At 47.5% G+C, this 25,546-nt stretch overlaps 1 protein-coding gene and 1 non-coding gene across 3 annotated transcripts; one reads left to right on the top strand and one right to left on the bottom strand.

Moving 5' to 3' along the window:
- Positions 1–15,372: 15,372 nt before the first annotated feature.
- Positions 15,373–15,511, top strand: LOC124681978. The gene has a single exon (XR_006996095.1). It is a non-coding gene; the product is annotated as a small nucleolar RNA Z247 (small nucleolar RNA).
- A 3,905-nt stretch (positions 15,512–19,416) lies between these two features.
- LOC124681977 (chaperone protein ClpC2, chloroplastic) lies at positions 19,417–25,229 on the bottom strand. Of its 2 annotated transcripts, none has more exons than XM_047216745.1 (10): positions 25,100–25,229; positions 23,926–24,495; positions 23,143–23,258; positions 22,932–23,054; positions 22,672–22,857; positions 21,962–22,177; positions 21,609–21,826; positions 21,372–21,447; positions 21,171–21,260; positions 19,417–20,737 (listed from the first exon to the last, which is right to left on the bottom strand). In XM_047216745.1, the coding sequence occupies exons 2-10, from the start codon at positions 24,470–24,472 to the stop codon at positions 19,559–19,561; spliced, it is 2,751 nt and encodes a 916-aa protein (XP_047072701.1). In that variant the 5' UTR covers positions 24,473–24,495; positions 25,100–25,229; the 3' UTR covers positions 19,417–19,558. The 2 variants fall into 2 exon arrangements, with proteins under 2 accessions (XP_047072701.1, XP_047072702.1); XM_047216746.1 differs by lacking the exon at positions 25,100–25,229 and adding an exon at positions 24,694–24,861.
- Between the last annotated feature and the right edge of the window lie 317 nt (positions 25,230–25,546).

Raw genomic sequence — 25,546 nt, 5'->3', positions numbered from 1 at the left:
ACCCACATTGGCGCGCTGCCATGCAGGAGGAGTACGATGCGCTGCAGTGCAACCGGACCTGGGAGCTGTTTCCCCGGCCCCCTCGCGCCAACGTCATCACCGGCAAATGGGTCTTCAAGCACAAGCTCGGTTCCGACGGTACTCTTGAGCGCTACAAGGCGCGCTGGGTCGTGCGCGGCTTTCGGCAACGCGCCGGCGTCGACTTCACGGATACATTTGCCCCGGTTGTCAAACCGGGCACGATCCGCACGGTGTTGCACCTTGCCGCCTCTCGCGCATGGCCGGTGCACCAGATGGACGTCTCCAACGCCTTCCTCCATGGCCATCTGCAGGAGCAGGTGTACTGTCAGCAGCCCATCGGCTTCGTCGACACCGAGCGCCCCGATGACGTGTGCTTGCTCTCTCGGTCCTTGTATGGATCGAGCGAGCGCCCCGCGCCCGGTACCGCGCGCATCGCCGGCTTCCTGCATCAGCTTGGCTTCCGCTCCACGCGCTCGGATGCGTCGCTGTTCGTCTACCGGACCGGCAACGACATGGCCTACCTACTGCTGTACGTCGACGATATCATTCTGACGGCCTCCACCGCTGGGCTTCTTCGACAGCTCACCGACAGTCTTCGCGCTGAGTTCGCATTGAAGGACCTTGGCCCGCTCCACTACTTCCTCGGCATCGAGGTTGTCCGGCGTGCGGATGGGTTCTTCCTTCATCAGCGGAAGTACGCCCACGAGCTTCTCGAGCGTGCAGGGATGCTTAACTGCAACCCTGCCCCTACTCCTGTCGACACGAAGGCCAAGCTCTCCGTCGGTGATGGGTCGTTGGCGTCTGACGCGCCGTTCTACCGCTCCATCGTCGGTGCTCTCCAGTACTTGACGTTGACGCGCCCGGAGCTCCAGTACGCTGTGCAGCAGGTGTGCTTGCACATGCATGCTCCTCGGGATGCTCATTGGGCCGCGGTGAAGCGGATTCTACGCTACATCTGCGGTACCATGGGCTACGGCTTGTCATTGCATGCTTCGCCCTCAACATCGACCGACCTCGTCGCCTACTCGGACGCGGACTGGGCGGGATGCCCGGACACGCGGCGCTCCACCAGCGGTTACTGCGTCTACCTCGGCTCGTCGCTTGTCTCTTGGTCCTCCAAGAGGCAGCCCACCGTGTCTCGCTCCAGTGCTGAGGCCGAGTACCGCGCTGTGGCCAACGTTGTGGCCGAGTGCACGTGGCTTCGCCAGCTTCTGTCCGAGCTCTCTTGTCCTGTTGACAAGGCTACGGTGGTCTTCTGCGACAACGTGTCGGCCGTCTACCTCTCCGCCAACCCCGTTCATCATCGGCGCACCAAGCACATTGAGTTGGACATCCACTTCGTTCGTGAGCAAGTTGCCCTCGGTCGCGTTCGAGTTCTTCACGTACCGACGTCTCAGCAGTTTGCCGATATCATGATGAAGGGATTGTCGTCCACGACTTTTCCAGAGTTTCGCTCCAGTCTATGTGTCGGTGCCGACCCTTCGACTGCGGGGGGTGTTGAGTAACATATTGTATAGATATAGGTCCCCGTATTTTCTCAGGGTTGTACCTGTAATTGTACATGTGTCCGCCTATATATATATGAGCAGCCGGCCCTATTGGGGCTGTGCAATCTCCAATAACTCTTCTACATTTGAGAAAAAAAATTGGTCCTATATTCTTTTAAGAATCAGCTGCAACATTCTATTTATCACCACAAATGGTACACCAGAAGTATACAAATGAAATGGAGTAGTACGTCAAAAGATACAAAGAGTACCGGCAAAGCCAACGAAATATTTAACACAAATGCTAGGGTATGTAAGACTAGCCACAATGAGGAGTACCATACTAGTACTGCCTTCATCCTAAGGCTTTAAGTTTTTTTTTCAGAAAGTCAAACGAAGATATTTTGTAGATACCATATGAAAATATATTTCATTATCTATATGAAAATATATTTCATTATCTATCTAATGATATTGATTTTGTACTTTTCATGTTAATGATTTTTGATAAAAAAAACTTAGTTAAACTTAACATAGTTTGACTTTCTAAAAAAATATGGACCTTAAGCCTTGATATGGAGGTAGTATCATGTATACCATGATAACAAAAATCTGATGTGACACAACAATTAATGAGGAGAGAGGTGAGAGTATCATAGTAGATACAGTATCATAACACGTAAAACTAGAAAATTTAATGCTAAATATGTGAACTAACAGCTGTCGTTAGGATTGAGCTAGGTAGCTCCTGATATCTCTCCCGTATACAGCTGTATAGTTATCTGTACTTATCTCTTGTAAAACCCTAACAACCTGTACTTATCCGATCCCTACGTGGGACTATATATATACATGAGGCCGGTGCACTTTTCATCATGGCAAAACCATAGAATTCACTTGGTATCAGAGCTAGATCCCATCTCCACCTTCCGCCACCATGACCGGAGACACCAGCGCCGCCGGGTCAAGCAGCAACACCACCGTCACCATCCAATCCATCACCAGCCTCATCACGATCCGCATGACCCGTGACAACTTCCTCCTCTGGAAGACTCAAGCTGCCCCTGCACTGCGCGCGGCCCATCTCTATGGGTACGTCGACGGCACCATCTCCGCGCCACCTCCCACTGTGAAGGAGGGCACCGGCGCCGATGCCAAGGAGGTGGCCAACCCGGAGTTTCTCCGGTGGTACCAGTAGGTGTTGACTGCCAAAACCCACCGGCGGGCAGCGGCCTTGTCAACACCGTAGAGCCGGGAAGAGCCTAGAGCTGCGGCTGGCTGAGACCCCTCCGAGCGACGGCCCGCAATGCTCTTCTGGTCACACGCGGCGATGCGAAGTGCAAGGGCGTGCCACCTGACCTATACCTGGTCGGGAAGGTGATGGGGATGCCTCGCTTAGTTTCTGCGCAGGCATACATGTAAACATTAAATACGAGCCTCGATCGGCTCTCAGAGTTATCCCGTGAATCGGCTCAAAGAGCCGATCCACCCATGATTCGTACGGGGTGCACGAATACTTGGTGGTCCTGCTTGATCAAGATAGAGCTAATGAGATCTACGACGATTTAGGGTTTTCACCGCATAATCGGATCATCCTACTCCAGGTTGGGCCTCGCGGCCACGCACGGTGCTCGTAAGCCGATCCTAAACAAGGCCTAAAAACCAACATGAAGTTGATCCTCGGAACATCCTGTTTAGGACTTGCGAACGCCACCCTACGTGCCACCTGGATCCTCCCCTTTGTAAGGCCTAACTATTGCAGATATTAAACTAATCCTTGCAGAACAAGGAGCAATCGTAACGGATCAGATCTACTAAATAATGATCAACGGGGTGCCGCCCCCACACCCGAGATAGGTATGAGGGCGGCTAGATATGCAAGGGTTGCACTACGTAAGCATGCTTAAACGAAGAACAATGCTAACCCTAACACATCTACGATAACTACGTTGCTCGCCATCAAAAGCGCTTCAAGACGAGCAACGCATGAACAACGTGGAGCTTGTGCTGCCTAGATCGCAAGATGCGATCTAGGCAGCATGTCGCTACCCGATAGAAACCCTCGAGACGAAGGAGTTGGCGATGCGCCGAGATTGGTTTGTTTTGGGTTGAACGTGAGTTGTTGTTTATTCCATAAACCCTAGGTACATATTTATAGTCCAGGGGACTTTCTAACGTGGGAATATCCCATCGTGCACGATACAAACTCTAACTTTTATCTAAGATAATAAACTACTAATTAAAGATACACGGGCAATTCAGCTCAAACCCTTCTGATGAGGACATGATTACCTGCGATTTGAAGGCATATCTTGGTGAAAAAGATGAGACTACGTCGAGGACGACTTCAATTCAAGTAGGGGAGGATGATGAGGACATCTCTATGATAGATACAACCAATACTCCTACAACCACATCTCGTGTACATTCGTTACTAGGAATCCTTCCCGATATATATGAGAATATGATGCTGCCTAAATCAAATGTATTTATATTATTTAGGAATGGATCTAGCATGGACGCCAAGCATTGGATTAGGAATGTGCATGGAGATGGCAGCAGACCTGCAAGGATTCGAATGGCGTTGCAAGCGAGGATTTCGGAACATTGAAGCCACCATAGTGAAGCAATGATGCTTGGATGAATTATACAAGTTACTCCATCATAAAATTCGTCCAAAGAGTTATTATTGGTGCTGCGTCACCTTATTTAATGGGCCAGGCCCATGTATTTTCGGATTAGGTATTTTAGGGGATTTTAAGAGGCCATATAAGTGGAGGAAGGCCCATTTAGGGGTGTTTTTGGCCAACCCTAGCCGGTTGGACGAAAATCCCTTGACTTCCCCCATATATATCCCTCTCGTAGCCGTCATTAGAACTTGGATTTTGATTAGATTAAAAGTTAGCCAATTGTTGCAACTCACGTGTACTTCTTTTGAGGCCAACGCCCGCAACAAGACCGACTATTCGTAATCCCACCATTATCAAGCAAGCTTTCATCTATATTCGCAATATTCTGATTGCATCTTTAGTTCTTACTTGTTCTCGATTTCAGGTAGGAATTAAGACCCTTGTCGGTCAGGCTGATCGTGCATCCGCAAGATCGCAACTCCCGGAGATTGTCCTAGCGATTGCATTGGCGCACGAGCTTTGCACGTGTAGTCGGATCGTCAAGCACGAACTCCACCAACAAATCGATCTATCCACGTCTCATCGAAAGATCGGCCACCTTTGCCCTATCAAGTGGTATCGGATTTCAGGTTGCTCTGGTGAGATTTACAGTTTTACTAGTGTAGATTTGTTTTACCTATAACCCGTAAAAAGCTCCACAAAAATATATTAGGTTTAGATCATCCGTCCCATAGCCCCCGCCAAGCCATTGCATGATCTTTTCAGCTTTTGCTTTTGAGTCTTTGTCCGCAATCGTTGTGTCGCGTGTCGGTCTTAGCGTCTAGAGTCGTTAGAGTTTCGAGTTCTGATCATAGTAGTCACGTCGCCGCCGCACCATCTCCGCTTGCGCTCCTCGCCATATCACCGCCACCATATACTTCCGCCGCATCTCGCCATCAACTCTTTGTTGTTCCCCTTTGATTCCCATCATAATAGGGTCTTTCTTGATCTTCGTTTCAGAGTTTTTTCGGGTTTTAGATCCGTTTTCTTGGTCAATTTCGCGTTTTCCGTCGGAATTCTGATAGCAGTCTAGCTGCAAAAAAAAAAAAAAAAAAAAAAAAAAAAAAAAAAAATTCTGGGCGCCCGACCATAGAGACCTCTATGGTCTCGCGCCAAGGGTAGATTCTGCAAAAAAAAAAAAAAAAAAAAAAAATTTCTGGGCGCCCTACCATAGAGACCTCTATGGTCATGCGCCAAGGTTGATCCCAAAAAAAAAAAAAAAAAAAAAAAAATCCAAAAAAAAAAAAAAAAAAAAAAAATCTGGGCGCCCTACCATAGAGACCTCTAGGGTCATGCGCCAAGATTGAGTCCAAAAAAAAAAAAAACTAGGCGCTTTACCTTAGGTGCCTCTATCCTCCCGTGCCAGCTCGCTGCTCTTGCATCTTGTGTCGCATTGTGACCTCGTTGGTGATTTAGGCTCGCGTCTCTAATACGATCTAGCCTAGGACCAAGCACAGTACCTTCGTTGAGCGTTTACTCAATTTGCATCGCTGATTTGATTACTCGTGCCACCATATCACTATACTTTGCCTTCCCGCAGCTCCACAGTATATCTCCACGTGCACCGTGTCAACCCCCGGTAATCGCTTTGGCAATCTTTGGAGAAGCCGATCTTTGCCGGTTGCCATATCGCCTTCCTCCTGTTTGGTAAGAACTTGTAAGAGCTTTGTATTTTGCTTGACGAATTGCGCGTGAACCACCATATTCCGTAGTTGTAGGCATATACATTTGTGCTTTTTGGGTACTAACCATGACAGGAATTGAGGACCAAGCCATCGACCCGAGTACCATGACGACTACGGAGCTGCATGTGCAACCATTTACAGGAGATCATGATCAGGTTATATCTTTACCAGCTTTATGAGGGTAGATATAATACGGATGCTTATTTTGATTGGGAGTTTGAGGTTGACAATATTTTTGGATGCCATGATTTTAATGAACATGAGAAAGTAAGAATTGCCGCCCAAACTTTTATTGATCTTGCTTCCATTTGGTGGGACTCGGAATTATAAAGAAAATGTCGATAATAAACCTACTACTTGGGTAGATTTAAAATCTGTTTTGAGACGTAAATTTGTGCCTCTTTCTCATCAACGTGAACTCGCTCCGCAAACTTAAACGGTTAGAACAAGGTAGTAACACCGTACACGTTTACTATCAGGAATTTAAATTTTACATGTACCGTTGTGATATAAAGGAATTTGAGGAAAGTAGTAGAAACATGTTTTTCAACGGCTTAAACCCAGATATTAAGGTTATGTTTAAGTATATTCCTCATTCTACTATTGGTATATATGTTCGAGCTTGTGCTTTTGAGAAACACATACAGGAGAAAACGTTGGACCATTCCAACTCCTTCAAGTCATGCACACTAGCACCGGTTGTTTCTTCCAACGTTCCACGCATGAATATTATTGTGCGAGTCGCCCGACCACGTACTTGTGACACGTCGTCGCGAACATCTTCTGCGTTGGAGTCACACGGTAAAAATGAAGGTACTGATTTTGTCCTTCCACATGTGATCGATGAATTCCATGATGATTTACATATGTCATGTGATCATTTGTCTATTGAGTTGATTGAGGATAGAGTTGTCACTTTGAAACAATCTTCTGATATAACAATGGAGATGCTTCCTTGTTTTGTTCATGAACTTGAAATTGATGAATGCAATGTTGATATTAATATACCATGTGCTTGAGGTACAAAATGATTTTGCGACACCTCCTATATTAGAGGATCATACTACTGATTTGCATGTACCATGTGATAGTACCACCGAGATTGATGTTGTTGTGAGCGCAATTAGTACTGTATTGAATTCTTCTTTGACGATGTGCGCGTCCACTGAAATTATTAATGCTGAAATGGATTCTTCTATCGATTTAAGTACACCCACTGAATTGCATGCTACAATACCAAATGTTTTGGGTGCTTCTTTTGTGGATATTCATGCATCTATCAATTCGAGTGTCCCAAATGAGTTACATGCTAGGAAAGATTTTTTGTTGGGTGTACCAGTTGATCACTTTAATTTGTCTTGGAATATGAGTGCACCCACTGAAATTATCATTGATATGACTAGCAATCTTTTGGTTGACTCTAGTTATGACAGACCTACAGATTTTTGTGTACCATGTGCTGTTTTTCATTCCTCTATTGATATGAGTGTACCAACGGAGACTTTTGTTTCCAAGGATGATCATGTGTTAGGAACTTGTGTAACTCGATATACCAACTATGTTAAACACACCTACTGTACAAGTTCATTCTTCCATATCTCTGCGTGCACAAACTGAAATTCTTGCTCCTGATATCGCACCTTGTGACTTGAAAGATGACTCTAGTATGGATCATATAAAACTGGTTATGCATAATGAAGTGTTGGCTAAGATTTCTCATGCTAATTCTTTGTTTTCTGTTGTGATGGATCCACCTATATCCTTGTCACATGCTAGACATCAAATTGATGAACTTCCTTGTTTAAAGAGTGTCTACGCCCCTGATGTTACTTTTCATTTGGTTGGGGAGTATGTCAAGCACCAATATTTTTATGGTACATAGGATTTGCATCATGTGTGATGATTCTTATAGTTCCAATAAAACTGAATTTGTGTATATGCTTTCTCATTTTGATATGACCTCCAATGTTGGTATTCATTCTATGCCAAATAACTTGCTGCAAAATTGTTTAATTCAACATGACGTGGCTAGTAAATTTGAGACCTTACGTTTTGGGTTACCAACTTTGGGATGGTTTAATGATGAGCATTATAATTTGAAAGGAGTTAATATGTGCTTCACTTATATCTCGCAAATTGAGTTGTGATAAATGTTTAATGGGGACTAATAAGCTTCTACGCTACTACAATACTCGGAATATGTACAAACTTAAATGGGAAACATGAGAGATCTCGTTAAAACGGATGACATATACATATACCATGCATATACCTTGTCTCTTTTGTTAGCATGTTTACAGAATAAACATCGCCGAGGACGGCTTTTCTTTCAAGAAAGGGAGGATGATGAGGACATGATTACCTCGCGATTTGAAGGCATATCTTGGTGAAAAAGATGAGACTACGTCGAGGACGACTTCAATTCAAGTAGGGGAGGATGATGAGGACATCTCTATGATAGATACAACCAATACTCCTACAACCACATCTCGAGTACATTCGTTACTAGGAATCCTTCCCGATATATATGAGAATATGATGCTGCCTAAATCAAATGTATTTATATTATTTAGGAATGGATCTAGCATGGACGCCAAGCATTGGATTAGGAATGTGCATGGAGATGGCAGCAGACTCGCAAGGATTCGGGATGGCGTTGCAAGCGAGGATTTCGTAACATTGAAGCCACCATAGTGAAGCAATGATGCTTGGATGAATTATACAAGTTACTCCATCATAAAATTCGTCCAAAGAGTTATTATTGGTGTCTGCGTCACCTTATTTAATGGGCCAGGCCCATGTATTTTCGGATTAGGTATTTTAGGGGATTTTAAGAGGCCATATAAGTGGAGGAAGGCCCATTTAGGGGTGTTTTTGGCCAACCCTAGCTGGTTGGACGAAAATCCCTTGACTTCCCCCATATATATCCCTCCGTAGCCGTCATTAGAACTTGGATTTTGATTAGATTAAAAGTTAGCCAATTGTTGCAACTCACGTGTACTTCTTTTGAGGCCAACGCCCGTAACAAGACCGACTATTCGGAATCCCACCATTATCAAGCAAGCTTTCATCTATATTCGCAATATTCCGATTGCATCTTTAGTTCTTACTTGTTCTCGATTTCGGGTAGGAATTAAGACCCTTGTTGGTCGGCTGATCGTGCTCCCGCAAGATCAGTAACTCCCGGAGATTGTCCTAGCGATTGCATTGGCGCACGAGCTTTGCACGTGTAGTCGGATCGTCAAGCACGAACTCCACCAACAAATCGAATTATCCTCGTCTCATCGAAAGATCGGCCACCTTTGCCCTATCACCTTCGTGCCAGGCCGCTTCAGAAATCTTCCACGTGTAATCTTCCAAGCCCGGCCCACTTCTGGATTTGTCCAAAATCTGGTGATAACACATGCCCCCCTGGTTTTGGAAATAACATTTCCAAAATCATTATGCTTTCCTTCGAAGGGTCATGTCGTGGCAGAAGCGAGCCGTTGCGAGCATCCGTCATCATTATGCCCGGTCTTCTCGGCTTCTCTCGCAAATTCGATAGCTTTGGCATTGACTCCTTGGAAACTGCAAGGGCATTACTCCTTCACCAGATTTCTCATTATTTAACCGTGCCGACTAATTAGCTCTTTTTATCCTCTGTTCTGTCCCGGCCATCGGCACCAAAAAACCCTCTCCTCCTGTAGCAATGTCTTCCTCTTCCTCCTCCTTCTCAAGCCTCTTCCCCAAATCTTTGCCGAAGAAGAAGAATGAGGACAGCCTTCACCCCGCAGTGAGCCCCCTCTCCTCCGACAAGGAGGAGAAAGAAGGAGAATCAGCGAAGGCCAAGGCCTCCCCCTCCGCCAAGCTCTCGCCGAAGAAGCGCCCCCGCATGTGGGCGGACAGCGAGGACGAAGATGATGACGAAGAAGAAGAAGAGGAGGAGGATGAATCCTCTTCCTCCATCGGGTATCCGCCGACCAAGCGCTTCCGCTCCCGGGCGGACAGCGAGGATGATGATGATGACGAGGAGGAAGAGGCTCCGGCCAAGGGCTGGGGCAGCGACGACGAGGAGCTCCTCGGGAGTAGCGCCGATGACGTCGACGGCGGCGATGACGAGGACAGCGACGACTAGTAGTATAGGACTAGTAGTAGCGAGTGCACTAGGCACCGGATCCCTCTTTTGAGAGCCATCGGCTCTTTCTTGTAAAGCCGCTCCTTGGAATTAATGAAATTGTTCTTTCCATTCATCCTTTAATTACTCCAATTTCATTTCTTCCGCCTTGTCATGCTAAGACCGATAGCAACGCCTCGGACCCCTTTTCTTTTGGACGCTGATGAAGCCGGATTCTAACTAGCTCGAAGGCCAAGAACTTCTCAATTTTTAGGCTGCGATTTGATATCTGACTAAAATTCTTCGCAATTTCTCAGCCGACGACAACTCATCGGCTATTTTTGAGAATCCAGTCCCTTTCCTTCTCTTGCAGCACCAGACACGGTCCAAGCCTTGTACCGGACGACGGCTTTTCCTTCCCATTTCCTCCCCGGGACGATCATGATGCGGTCGCGGCCGAGGTAACTCCAATCGGCTCTTAAAAACAGGGCATCTACCAGAGTTGGTTGCCCCCCGAGTCTCAGCCAAGACAAGACAGAGACGAGGATACGCCAATTAGCTGTATGGACCTGGGCTTGATCATGTCTGAGGGAACCTCTTATACAGAGCCAGCCGATCTGAACATAAATCAGCTTCTCAAAGCAGAGGACCTTCAAGGTGAGCGGCCCCCCGAGCTTCTTCAATGCTCCTTTCCTTTGATGAATCTGATATGCCCCATCGACCCTCTGACCGTAATTGTTATTCCTCTCGAGTCGATGGTCATGCATCGGCTGCTCCACAAATGTTTTTTTTTATTTGGCCGATTTTTCTTAATCGGCCCCCAATGTTTCACTGCACGCATGTTTATCTGCACATGTTCATCTGACTATATGCCCCCCGAGCCGATACCTGCTGGATGACTGCAGATATCGGCTTGTATGGTTAGCCAGGGCACTGCACTTGCACGTCGGCTTCGCAGATATTCGTGTTGTCGAGCTGCCGACGTGGCCACTGCTCAGTAGATCGGCGTTGAACGTAAGCAGATCATGTGGTGAAGGTAATTTTGGCCGATTTCTGGAATCGGCCTCCATATCCATTGGAGCGTTGATTGAAGGTTCTGTAATGCTCCTTCATAATTTTTGGGGCCGATCACAAGGATCAGCCTTGCCTGATTTGCTCACTGGTTTGATCTTGCTACTCGGTCAGGCTGGATAACACCAACCCAACCTCTGACTTGATGCGCCTGCTGTCGTCCACCTTGAGTGCATCGTAGAGTCGTGGAGCACTAAGCTCTGTCGGCAAGACGAGTACCATGTTTGTGCCAGCCGATGTCTCATCATCGGCTTTCCTTTGTTTGGGGCGCCATTCCATTTTCCGTGGACGACCCTCTTCATCCAGGGTTCGCTGAACCTTTGCAGCCAGATCAGGTCGTGCCTTCCTTAGCGTATGCAGGTATAACCTTTCGGCTTCCTCTAGGCCGCGCAATCGCTGAACCCTGCGCTTTTGGGAACGGCTGAGTCCGTCAGGGCACCACCTTGGCCGGTGGTACCTGTCTTCTTCTACTTCTCCCTCGTCTTCTGAATCCTCAAGATCTGCCCAACGAGGTGACTCAGCGCGTTTGCTTTGTGGCGGGAGAGGCCCTAGGCGCGCGAACACAGACACATTGGCTGCCTCCTTCTTCTTCTTGTTGCATTCTGGGCAATTGCCGATTGTGGGCAATCGGCTCATTCCTGAATCCCAGCAGTGTCTGAAGAAAGGGCAGTCCCAGTGTACGGCGTTGTCATCTTGCTCCCTTGATTTTTCCGTGGCACGGCGCTCGTGCTCCTCCTCATCGTGATCATGCCGACGATGTCTTCTGGCTTCTCTAGCCAGACGATCTCCTTCATCATCATAGTTGGTTCGACGGCGTTGGTCATACTGACTCACATATTTGTTGAGGAGGTGATCAGAGAGGGGTCGCTGATATCTTATATTCTTCACCTCTCCCTCTGTGACGTAGCGCTTGCCATCATGACGGAGCCGATCGCGTGGAGCGGCCTCCTCTGTATCCTTGCTATGAGAGCAGCTGCCCTCATCTCCATCTTTGCGAGAGTGGTTCCCAGGTCCTACCATGTTGATGCTGAACGAGGGACCTGGCTGGCAACCCTCAGGGTAGGTGACTTCCACCATGTTAACGGCGGGGAAGGGCTGGGTGTCGACCTTCATGGCGTACTGGTTGAAAATTAGCCGCCCCTTCTCTATCGCCGCTTCGATGTGCTGACGCCACACCCTGCAGTCGTTGGTGGCATGGAAAGCGAGTTGTGGAATTTGCAGTACGGCTTTCCGTTTAGCTCTTTCGCCGTGGGGAACTTGAGACCTTCAGGAATCGTCAACTGTTTCTCCTTGAGCAGGAGGTCGAAGATTTGTTCAGTCTTGGTCACGTCAAAATCAAATCCCCGGGCGGCCCCGGTGGCTTTACCCATTTGCGGGACACGGGGTTCCTCCCCGAGTCCATTCAGCCACTGCCACTTCTTGGTCTCCCGCAGGCACTTCATCTTCCTCTCGTATCGACCATGACTACGCACGCTTGAACTTGTCTTGGTACGAGTCCGGGTGGCGCTGTTCATATGCCGATAGTTTCGAACCATGTGCGCTAGCGAGGATAATCTCGCTTGGGAGGCCATGTCCTTGAGCTGTGTTGCAAGGCCAGCTACCGCCAACTCGACTCGCTTCCTTTTCAGTTATACGAACCGAATAACATCGGTTCCTAAGATTCCCGAAGCGGCTGGATGTACTCCGTCACCGTTTCTCCGCGCTTCGACGCAGTTGTGCTAGATCGGCAATGCTAGACTCGGAAGCTTCGAATGGTATTGCATATGGAACTCGTTCTTCCAATTGCTTCCAAGACTCGGATGGAGTTTGCCTGGCAAAGAGGTGTACCATCCAAAAGCCGATCCCGTGAGGGACCGTGAAAAGAGCCTCACGCGTAGCTGATCCGACACCGAAGCCGGTCCTAGTTGAGCCAAATATCGGCCGACGTGCTCGATGGAGCTGGAGCCATCCGATCCACTCGAATTTGGAGAAGCCGGGGAGCCGATATTTAGGTGGCAGCGGGATCATCTCGTAATCGTCGGGGTACGGCTTGGAATAGCCGATCGCCCTTCTTTTCGGCACCATGCCGAACCGGTCTCTCGAGTATGGTACCGATCCGATCCGCTGTGCCGGGCTGCAGGAGTTGCACTCGAAGATTCGCCGGGGTGGCGTACTTAGCCAGCCATGTTTGCTTTTCTAGCTCGAGCCAAGCTGCAGGAGCTGGGCTCGGGAGTTTCGTCGGTGTGGCGTACTTAGTTAGCCACGTCCGCTTCTCAAGCTCGTTGCCGACGTTCCTCCTGTCTTCGCCGGAGTCCCCGATGTTGTGGCCTGGTTTGTGAGTGCCCGAGTCACACAACCGGGCACATACGTGCACGCGTATCCTTGAGGGATCTCCTGAGGCGCCTCGCTCAAGAACCGGTAGTCACTAGGGTCACCACCAATCTTGTAGACGACGAATGCCGGTGTAGTCGCGCACTTCAGCGAGTGCTGCCAACGCATATGGCAGCGGTGGACGGGACTCGGAATGGCAACTCTCCTTGATGAGTCCCGAGAGCTGGTCCTGACGGCGAGTACCGGTGGCTCATGATCTCCTGGATTACGCGCGAGCGACACGCTCCAACACGTTGACCAAGTTTTCGGAGTGGCGGTGTAGCGAGTGAGCCACCAAGTAGTTGATCTCCCGCCGCAGTCCCTCGGTGCGTTCCTCCGACGGGGCAGAGAGGTCTATCCCATCGAGTGCACCTTGCGGTGAGAATCCCTTCCATCCGATGCCATGGGAACGGGTTCTTCGAAAAGAGCCGATGAGGTCGGCTTCGAGGGTGGCCTTGATCTCGTTGTATTGCTTCTTGAGCTCGTCGAGCAGCTCCTCGTAGGTGATCGGCGTGCCGTCCGCCATCTCAGATGTAGATGGCGATGTGGTTGATGTAGACGATTGTCCCACCGGGCGTGCCGGAATGTGTTGACTGCCAAAACCCACCGGCGGGCAGCGGCCTTGTCAACACCGTAGAGCCGGGAAGAGCCTAGAGCTGCGGCTGGCTGAGACCCCTCCGAGCGACGGCCCGCAATGCTCTTCTGGTCACACGCGGCGATGCGAAGTGCAAGGGCGTGCCACCTGACCTATACCTGGTCGGAAGGTGATGGGGATGCCTCGCTTAGTTTCCTCGCAGGGCATACATGTAAACATTAAATACGAGCCTCGATCGGCTCTCGGGTTATCTCGTGAATCGGCTCAAAGAGCCGATCCACCCATGATTCGTACGGGGTGCACGAATACTTGGTGGTCCCGCTTGATCAAGATAGAGCTAATGAGATCTACGACGATTTAGGGTTTTCACCGCATAATCGGATCATCCTACTCCAGGTTGGGCCTCGCGGCCACGCACGGTGCTCGTAAGCCGATCCTAAACAAGGCCTAAAAACCAACATGAAGTTGATCCTCGGAACATCCTGTTTAGGACTTGCGAACGCCACCCTACGTGCCACAGGATCCTCCCCCCCTTTGTAAGGCCTAACTATTGCAGATATTAAACTAATCCTTGCGGAACAAGGAGCAATCGTAACGGATCAGATCTACTAAATAATGATCAAGCGGGGTGCCGCCCCCACACCTGAGATAGGTATGAGGGCGGCTAGATATGCAAGGGTTGCACTACGTAAGCATGCTTAAACGAAGAACAATGCTAACCCTAACACATCTACGATAACTACGTTGCTCGCCATCAAAAGCGCTTCAGTACGAGCAACGCATGAACAACGTGGAGCTTGTCTGCCTAGATCGCAAGATGCGATCTAGGCAAAGCATGTCGCTTACCCGATAGAAACCCTCGAGACGAAGGAGTTGGCGATGCGCCGAGATTGGTTTGTTTTGGGTTGAACGTGAGTTGTTGTTTATTCCATAAACCCTAGGTACATATTTATAGTCCAGGGGACTTTCTAACGTGGGAATATCCCATCGTGCACGATACAAACTCTAACTTTTATCTAAGATAATAAACTACTAATTAAAGATACACGGGCAATTCAGCCCAAACCCTTCGTGCCAGGCCGCTTCAGAAATCTTCCACGTGTAATCTTCCAAGCCCGGCCCACCTCTGGATTTGTCCAAAATATGGTGATAACAGTAGGATCAGCTGGTGCTTATCGCTCTCCTCGGCTCCATGTCCGAGGATATCGTGGGGCAGCTCACCCGCGTCCTCACGTCGGCTGGCGTCTGGGAGGCGCTCCACGCCATGTTCGGCTCGCAGAATCGAGCCAGGGTGATGCAGCTGCGCTATCAGCTGTCCAACTTCAAGAAGAAGGACATGACCGCCTCCGAGTACTTCAATCGGATGAAGAGCTACGCCGACGCCATGGCCTCCGCCGGCAAGCCGCTCAGCGACGAGGAGATCCTCGGCTACATCCTCGCCGGGCTCGGTCCGGAATACGAGCCTCTCGTCCCCTCCATCACCGCACGCGACGAACCGGTGACACTTAACAATTTTTTTGCTTATTTCCTTAGTGCCGAGCTTCGTCTTGAGCAGCAGGCGTCTGCATCATCTCGCCAGGTCTGCAGCAAGTACGGCCACGACGCTCTCCGCTCCCGCAACCGCTTCAACCACGCCTTCCAGCCCGAGGAGCCGCGTCAGCGCAACGCCAATGCCGCCAACTCCAACAACTCTGGCGATGGCAATTGGTACTTCGACTCCGGAGCAACAGATCACCTGACGGCCGACCTCGACCGCCTCAGCTTCCAGGAGCGCTACCAGGGCAAGGACTCCGTGCAGGTCGCCAATGGCGCAGGTCTGTCCATTACCCATATTGGTCACTCCCAAATTACTGGCTCATCTCGACCACTTCTTCTTAAGAATATCCTGGCGAGTTCCTCGCCATGTCTAAAAATCTTCTTTCCATGCACAAGCTTCTTCTTGATAATCATGCATATGCTGAAGTTTATCCCCATCATTTTTATGTTAAGGACCAAGCAACGAGGACCCTTCTTCTTCGGGGTAGATGCCGGGGTGGTCCGTACCCAGTGCCAAGCAACCTCGTCACGTCGTCGTCTTCATCGAGTCGCCACTGCCTTACCAGCTCCACACTCTCCACGACCATTGGCATCGAAGGCTAGGGCATCCGTCGCTTAGAGTTCTCGAGTCCGTCCTTAGGAAAAATAAAGTTGCTTGTGCATTGCCGTCTACATCTTTAGTTTGTGATTCGTGTCAACGTGCCAAGGTGCACCAATTACCCTATTCCCGTTCATCGCATTGTACCAATTCTCCCCTAGAGCTCGTGCATTCCGATGTATGGGGGCCAGCTATCTCTTATGTGGGAGGTTTTCGGTACTATGTAAGTTTTGTGGATGATTTTAGTCGTTATACATGGATTTATCTTATCAAGCGCAAGTCCGATGTTGAGAAATCTTTTTATCACTTTCAAACCCACGTGGAAAGATTGCTTCAAACTAAAATTCGCATGGTGCAATCTGATGGTGGCGGCGAGTACACTCGTCTCTCCAAATATTTTGATCGCACCGGTATTCAACATCGTGTTACTTGTCCACACACGTCTCAACAGAACGGCATCGCCGAGAGGAAACATCGCCACATCGTCGAGACAGGCATCGCCCTCCTCGCCCATTCCTCTCTTCCTGTTCGTTTCTGGGACGAGGCTTTCCTCACAGCCGTCTACTTGATCAACCGCATGCCTGCCCAAAACCTACAAAACACAGCTCCTCTCACATGCCTTCGAGGTGAACACCCCGAGTACTCTTTTCTCCGCGCCTTTGGCTGCGCGTGCTGGCCCAATTTGCGCCCATACAATAATAGGAAGCTCGCTTTTCGCTCTCGTCTCTGTGTGTTCCTCGGCTACAGCCAACAACATAAAGGGTATAAGTGTTTAGATCGGTCTTCTGGTCGGATTTTTGTTTCTCGCGATGTTGTGTTCGACGAGAATTTCTTCCCCTATGCCAATCCGAGCCCCGCCTCCAACTCACCGCCTCCTCCACCCATCACCGTTCCCACTATTTTTCCATCCTCTGAGCCGGTGATCCAGGATGACCGTATGCGTAATTACGACCTAACCCTTTTGGCTACTAACACTCCTGCCACGAGCAGCTCTTCTGATGCAGGTTTTGATGGTGGCGATCCATCAGACAGTGGTGCCAGCTCTCCTCGCACGCCCGCTCCTGGTTCTGCTTCTCCGGCAGACAGCTCTGCCGCGGCAGACTCTCCGACTGATGGCAGCTCTCGGCAGCCTGGCGCAGGCTCACGGCAGCCTGCTGCGACTTCATCGCCTGCTGCGGCTTCATCACCTGCCGCGGATTCTTCGGCTGCGGCATCTCTCGACCTTTCGACCACTTCGCCGTCTGCCTCGTCACCACCTGCTCCCCCGGCACCTCGTCATCACATGCAGACGCGCACTCGCGACGCCACCGTCAAGCCTCTCCGTCCAACGGACGGGACCATCCGCTACGACCCCATGCATCGTGCGTTTGCAGCTGAACCGGCCTCCTACCGTCGTGCTCTCTCCGATGCTCAGTGGCGTCAAGCTATGGAGGACGAACACTCTGCCTTGCTCCGTAATCACACATGGACGCTTGTGCCACCTCCCCCGGTCGCAATATTATTGGCTCTCGCCGGGTGTTCAAAGTGAAGCACAAGGCTGACGGTTCTGTCGACAAATACAAGGCACGGCTCGTGGCTCAGGGGCTCACTCAGCGCTATGGCATCGACTACCTTGACACCTTTAGTCCGGTTGTGAAACCCGCTACAGTTCGTCTTGTTCTTTCCCTCGCCGTGTCTCGTAACTGGTCGGTTCGTCAGCTGGATATTAGCAATGCGTTTTTGCATGGTACTTTGGAAGAGACAGCCTACATGCGTCAACCTCCAGGCTTCGAAGATTCAGTCAATCCTCACTATGTCTGCAAACTGCACAAGTCCATCTATGGCCTCAAACAGTCCCCTCGTGCCTGGTACTCTCGGTTGAGTGATATGTTGCAGCAGCTTGGCTTTCATGCCGCCAAGACAGACACTTCCTTGTTTGTGTTTCATCAGGCCGGCATCACCATATACATGCTCGTCTACGTCAATGACATTGTCGTCGTTATCTCTTGTCCTACAGCCGCTGCTTCTCTTGTTGGTCGGCTTGGTCGACATTCCTCGTTAAAGATTTGGGGCCGCTTCATTATTTTCTTGGTGTTGAAGTCGTGCGCGATTCAGGGGGAATGTCTCTGTCACAAGGCAGGTATGCCATGGATCTGCTTCATCGCGCCAACATGGACAAGTCCAAAGCTGTGTCTACTCCCATGTCCGTTCAAGACAAGCTTGCTGCAGCACCGGGGACTCTCTTGACGAGATGATGATGCTTTTCAGCATCGCAGCTGTGGTCGGTGGCCTTCGAGACTTGACACTTACACGGCCCGACATCTCGTTTGCTATCAACAAGGTTTGCCAGTACCTTGCTAAACCTACTACAGTTCATTGGGAAGCTCGTGAAACAGTATCATCGCGGTATGTCAAGGGAACCATTCATACAGGCCTTCAGATTCGACGGTCATCTTCGTCGTTGTTGAGTGTTTTCACCGACGCAGATTGGGCATGCAGCACTGATGATCGGCGTTCTCGGCTTCGCATTGTTCTTCGGACCCACCTTGATCTCCTGGAGTGCTCGCAAGCAACCCACGGTCTCCCGATCATCGACTGAAGCTGAGTATAAAGCTCTAGCGAATGGGACAGCTGAGGCAATGTGGATACAGTCACTTCTTCGAGAGTTGCATGTTCCTCAACCTCGGCCACCGGTTTTGTGGTGTGACAATCTCGGCGCCACGTATTTGACTGCTAATCCAGTGTTCCATGCACGGACGAAACACATCGAGGTCGACTTCCATTTCGTCCGAGAAAAGGTGGCTCAAGGTGCTCTTGACGTGCGTTTTGTTTCATCTGCTGATCAAGTAGCTGATGCCTTCACAAAGCCATCCACAAAGCAAATGCTGGAGCGTCTATTTTCCAGTCTTAACTTAGTACAAGTACAACGTTGAGATTGAGGGGGAATGTGAACTAACAGCTGTCGTTAGGATTGAGCTAGGTAGCTCCTGATATCTCTCCCGTATACAGCTGTATAGTTATCTGTACTTATCTCTTGTAAAACCCTAACAACCTGTACTTATCCGATCCCTACGTGGGACTACAAATATACATGAGGCCGGTGCACTTTGCATCACGGCAAAACCATAGAATTCACTAAATACATGTTCACAAATTTACATTGAGATTCTACAAAACATTAAATATGATAAAATTATGAGTACTACCTTATTATACTATGCATTATATGAGCGGTATCATAAACTAGTATCATATGCATGATAATACTTTCGACTGTGACTAGTCTAACTCTCTATGAAGTTTCAGAGAGAGAGTAATCCACACTCTAAATCAGAAGTCAAAGCCAGCAATATTTCCCCTTTGATTAATGCATACTATATATATATATATATACAGTTACAGCTATACACTACCTACAAAGAGATATATGCTCGAATGAAATGAAAATGATGTATTTTTAACAATCTGTACCAAACTATACAGTGACAGCCGGGGTTGGAAGCTCAGGCAGTCCGCTCTGGCCGTTCAGCACAACCACCTTCCCCTCAGAGTCCACGTCAACAATGGCAGAATCGCCTTCCTTGACCTCCCCGGCCAAGATCTTCTCCGCGAGGCTGTCCTCCAGCAGCCTCATGATCGCCCTCCTTAGTGGCCGTGCTCCATAGCTAGGGTTGTACCCTTCGTCAACGACCCGCTCCTTGAACTTCTCAGTGACCTGCAGATTAATCTCCTTCAGCTTCAGCCTGGTGAAGACCTCCTGTAGCATGATGTCCGCGATCTCTTTGACTTCCAGCTTGGTCAGCTGCCTGAAAACGATCATCTCGTCAAGACGATTGAGAAATTCAGGGCGGAAGTACTGCTTCATCTCCTCAACGACCAAGCTCTTGATCCTGCCGTAGCTGCTGTCCTTCTCGTCAGTCTCGAGGTCAAACCCAATCTTACGCCCTCCCTTCTCAATGACGCTGCTTCCCACGTTTGATGTCATTATAAGAAGCGTGTTCTTGAAGTCCACTGTCCTCCCCTTGCTGTCAGTTAACCTTCCGTCTTCTAGGATCTGGAGCATCATGTTGAACACATCCGGATGTGCCTTCTCAATCTCATCAAAAAGCACAACACTGTAAGGCCGGCGTCGAACTGCCTCCGTCAACTGGCCACCCTCCGTGTATCCCACATAGCCTGGTGGTGAACCGATCAACTTGGACACTGTGTGTCTCTCCATGAACTCACTCATATCGAGTCGGATCATGGCCTCTTCAGAGCCAAAGTAATACGATGCAAGAGTCTTTGCAAGCTCTGATTTCCCAACACCAGTTGGACCTGCAAAAATGAAGCTCGCAATTGGTCTGTTGGGGTTCTTGAGGCCGACACGAGCACGGCGGACAGAGCGACTTATTGCTTTCACAGCCTCATCTTGGCCAATGACACGCTTATGCAATGTCTCTTCCATCTTAAGAAGTTTATCGGATTCGTCAGTTGAGACTTTCTCCACTGGGATACCAGTCCATGATGATACAATGTGCTGGATATCTGATTCATGGACCATCGGCCCAGTCTCTCCTGATGCAGTCTCTGCTTTGATCATCTCCTTGCTCTTGTCAATCAGGGCTGTTATCTGGGCCTTCAATTCCATTTCACGATCTCGCAGTTCTCCAGCCTAATGGCATAAGATTGAAACAGACATAAACTACAAGTTAACATGCATATCAAACGAAAATACAAATTTACGAGGACTGACATCCAGATAGTAGAGATCATAGACACAGATGAATAACAAATAGTGGTTTGCATAAAGTATAGGGAAGGCAGGTTCAAGGATACAAATAGCCTTTCTACTTGTAGACTTGTAGTGGTAACTATGAATGACAAAAATATTATAAGTATTGTTTACCATCAAGATATTACCACATTAAACTGAAACTTCTCCAATAAGAGAACAAAAAAATGGACAGGAATTTCTAAATACCCTGAAATTACATATCATCTTCCAATAATATCACTTTGGTTAGCCATGGTTGATAAAAATCCCATAGAAAGCTTTATGAACATGAAAAGAATTTTAAATCTAGTAATTCACCAAAGGAAGATACCTTTTCAAAATCCTGGCCACGGACGGCTTCATTTTTATCCTTTGTTATTTGCTTAAGCTCCTTGTCGAGCTCTCTGGCTTCCTCAGGAACCTACATAAATTATCCAGTTCAAATTCCATGTGAACCATGTGTGTCCAGTAGCAAAAGGGCGATAGATGTATGTCCATCCAAACAATCAACAGTATATGACCCATTCTTTACCTGGGCATGTCGAAGCCTTACACGTGAACCTGCTTCATCGATCAAGTCAATAGCTTTATCTGGAAGGAAACGATCACTGCAAATAAAATAATTTTTCAGGTGATTAAAGGATACATGATACCAGTCAAGTTATATATATATATATATATAAGATTCAGACGGAAAAAAAACACATTAGTTTTCTCTGACATGTTTTCGAAGTCTCAGAATACCATACATGCCATATAGTTCACACACCTGATATATTGATAAGATAGCTTAGCAGCTGCAATCAAAGAATCATCAGTGTAATGGAGTTTATGATGGATCTCATATCGTTCCCGAAGTCCTCTGAGAATTTCTATGGTCTCATCAACTGAAGGCTCTGGCACCTTTACTGGCTGGAAACGCCTTTCTAATGCTGGATCTTTCTCAACATGCTTCCTGTATTCATCAAGTGTAGTAGCTCCAATACACTGAAATTGAATCAGAGAGATAATTGTGTAAGCATTTCAGTAAAAGAAAATAAATAAATATAAAGTCAGCTTTCTGGAAGGATAGCAGAGACTTCATATGTTCAACATAAAGAAAACATAACCTCATCGTCATACCTGTAATTCTCCTCTTGCTAATGCAGGCTTTAAGATATTAGCAGCATCTATAGCACCTTCGGCAGCTCCTGCTCCTATGAGGGTGTGAACCTCATCAATGAAGAGAATTATCTCATCGCTCTGCTTGATTTCTTCCATCAGTTTCTTCAACCGTTCTTCAAATTCTCCACGGTATTTCGTACCAGCAACAAGAAGTCCCATATCAAGGGTAATGACCTAAAATAAATGGTTTCGAAGATGATCATTCTCTGGCAATCTCTTCAAAACAATGCAAAAACACCACCACAAAAGATGGTAACTATCAAGTATGGTACCAATAATATCCCACCCATCTTTTCAACGTATTAATATATCTGTATATGGAAGTTTCTTATTGTCATTAACAAATTATCAAGCGGTTGCATTTGTTCCCTGCATTATTTGTCCGAAGTAAGCTCACATAAGTTCTCTTTTAGCTTATAAGCGTGCATTATATTTTTAGCTAAAGAAATTTGAGATATACTTGTTGGGAAAGTTCCATTGTTCCATTAAAACCAATATATGAATAGTGGTAGTCACATGAAATAAACTATGAAGCACACCATCTAATGTAGAACAGCATAAATAAATCAAACACAGCAGTAACGAGAATCAATTGATAGGCAAACATTAGAATCAACGTATCTAGAATCGCAACACTCGTATAACAGAATTAAAGCAAGAAATCATACCTTCTTCCCCTCTATTGTCTCAGGCACATCGCCAGTAGAAATGCGTTGAGCAAGCCCTTCTGCAATTGCTGTCTTCCCAACACCGGGCTCTCCAATTAAGCAGGGATTGTTCTTTGTTCGTCTTCCCAAAATTTGTATGACGCGTTCAATCTGTGGTTCCCTTCCAACAACAGGATCTAGCTTTCCCTACAGTGATTATCAGGGTAAAGAATTAGGCCTGAACTAGTGCTTATTACGTCACTGTAGAACATAGGCATTACCTCCTCTGCTAATTTTGTTAAATTAGTTCCATACTCCTCAAGTGTTGGCATCTTATTACCACTGCTTCCTCCGCCAACTCCAGCACCAACAGCTTCTGTTGTTTCACCAATCATTCGGACAACCTATAGATGGATAACATTTGTGATACAAGCTAAGAAGAAACCGTCCTTGCTTCTCGAAGAGGAGAAAGGAATTTCAGATATTGTTTACCTGTGTACGAATATTGCTTGGGTCAGCACCAAGAGACTCAAGTACACGGGCTGCCACACCTTCACCCTCACGAAGAAGTCCAAGAAGCAAGTGCTCAGACCCAATATAATTGTGTCCTGGAAAGATGAAGGCATCAGCTCCAGAAAACAGCTAACCTTCTAAGCACTTTATTCAAATAATTATGAGAGAATTAGATGCACCAGACAGGAGAATTCGCATAATGAATAAATATAACTTTTCTCAAAGACTTGTAAGGTGTAACTGAAAGTAGTCAGGTAGCTAATCAATGTCCTCAGACAACAGGCAGATTTTAGACTTAAATGAAGAAACACTGTAGCCAGTAGAAGAGTAACGAAAAGATGGTGCACTAAATAATATGTTAGTGACTCCTGCTTCATTTGTTCTAGATAGTACCATAATGGACACGAAAAGATTGTGACTTTTTTTTGACAAAAAAAGATTGTGACTTCATCAAATGGTTACAATAATAAATATTTATTATCACTCGCAAACTCAGAACCCATCTGCTATCAATTGCACCTGGCTAAGTTCAGGTCACTGCAAATGAATAAACTCATCTGCTGGTTGTTGAATAGTTGTAAGCTGTAACTTAGGGTTATCAGGTACTCAGGTAGATAAAAAAATGTGTCAATTTCTTGGTAATAGAGATCAATTATCCTCTTATTAGGTTTCACTTTGTCTAACAGTAATACAGGAATGACAGAAAACCAAAATTTAGGAAAAACGGATCCAAACAATAGAAAGCACTCTTGACTGACATACCTAGTTGGCGAGCTTCCTCCAATGAAAGCTCTAAAACACGTTTTGCGCGTGGTGTGAATGGTATTTCGACAGCGACAAAACCATTTCCCCTCCCAATGATCTTTTCCACTTCCACGCGGGCATCCTTAAGATTGATACCCATGGACTTGAGCACCTTTGCGGCAATACCAGTTCCTTCTCCAACCAAACCCAATAGAACTTGCTCGGTTCCGACAAAGTTGTGGCCTAGGCGCCTTGCTTCCTCTTGCGCAAGCATGATGACCTTTATAGCTTTCTCGGTAAACCTCTCAAACATGGCTCTGGTTACAAAACGAGAACGTCTTCCCCGTCTAGAGGATCTGTAAGATGCAGCTGTCGATCTGAAGTTGGAGGAGGGCATGGTTGTGAAGCTATGTGCTGATCTCAGACCACCAAATCCTGCCATCCTTACAGGACGGTTCAAGGACATTGCAAGCATTGAGGTAGGCCTCCTGGTTCCATGAGACTTCTTTGTACGGCCTGCGAAAGTTGTCCCAAGAGCAACGTGCAGGACTAAGGTCCCTGCCATGGTCAGAAGTTACTGCCCCAAACCTGTTTACACAAGTAGTCAGAAACCATTCTAGATAGGTGATCCTCAAAGAGAAGTAAAACTGAAAGCTCAGAAGTTAAAAAAAAATAGAAATACGTTTCTACAACAACAATACAAGTCAATGTTTTATTTGTCGTTAAAATCTCAAGCCTAGCACTCCAAAGAAGAAGAAAAACCAGTGTGCTTCATCACAAACCTACTTTTGCTACTGTAAATCATCAATAGCCTGGTCGATGGTATCCATATTCCCAAAGGACTGATATCCGTGGTAAAAAATCAGTTACATATCTGTCGCTGCACACACGAATAATTTCGCCCGTCCGTTGGGGAGTTTAGGATCGCTGGCGCGCACTTGGAACTAGCCGCGGCATCAATCAATGAATGCTGCAGCGGAATCAACCATGACATCCTTACCCGGAATCAAAACTTAAAACAAAGTTCTTGAATTCCCCAACTATCAAGAGAACATCCCAGGGTTCCACCACCAAGAATCACACTAACCGCCAAATCTTGGTGTTGTAGAATCAAGCCCTCGGCACAAAACAAGCAATTACCGGACCCAATAACGGGGAACTCTAGATAGATAGGGAGGAATGAGCTGCTCACCTGCGAGGAGAGGGGGAGAAGGAAGAGCGCGGCCTTGTTTGTTTCTCCTCCGAGGAGATAAGAGGGGAAGAGGAGAGTCGCTTGGTTGGGGGTGCCCAACAAGCAAGCACAGAAGAGAATCGCTCTTTCCTTTCTTTATTTTGGCCTCATTCTGGCTGATTCTTTTCTCCCTCTCTTTTTTTAGTTTTCACATGTATTTTCTTTCTATTTTCTGAATTCTGAGGGGCAGGAGATTTTGACAAGTCACTCATTTACCTGCCATGAACAGCGGCAGATATTTTTTGGCATCACAGATATTTTTTCCCTCTCATGGGAACAGAATCTTCAGTTGCTTATAGAGTTATAGAACGCAGGTAAATAAAATGTTGTGAAAGGGAGAAAAAGCCACGGTAGGGTTCAACATTTTTTGGAACATCTGCTGCGCACATCTTGGTTTAGACATGGTCT

This window comes from Lolium rigidum, unplaced genomic scaffold (assembly GCF_022539505.1).
Source record: "Lolium rigidum isolate FL_2022 unplaced genomic scaffold, APGP_CSIRO_Lrig_0.1 contig_63809_1, whole genome shotgun sequence".
Classification (NCBI taxonomy): Eukaryota; Viridiplantae; Streptophyta; class Magnoliopsida; order Poales; family Poaceae; genus Lolium; species Lolium rigidum.
Note: the sequence above shows the minus strand (reverse complement) of the source record. Positions and strands in the feature narration are given on the sequence as shown.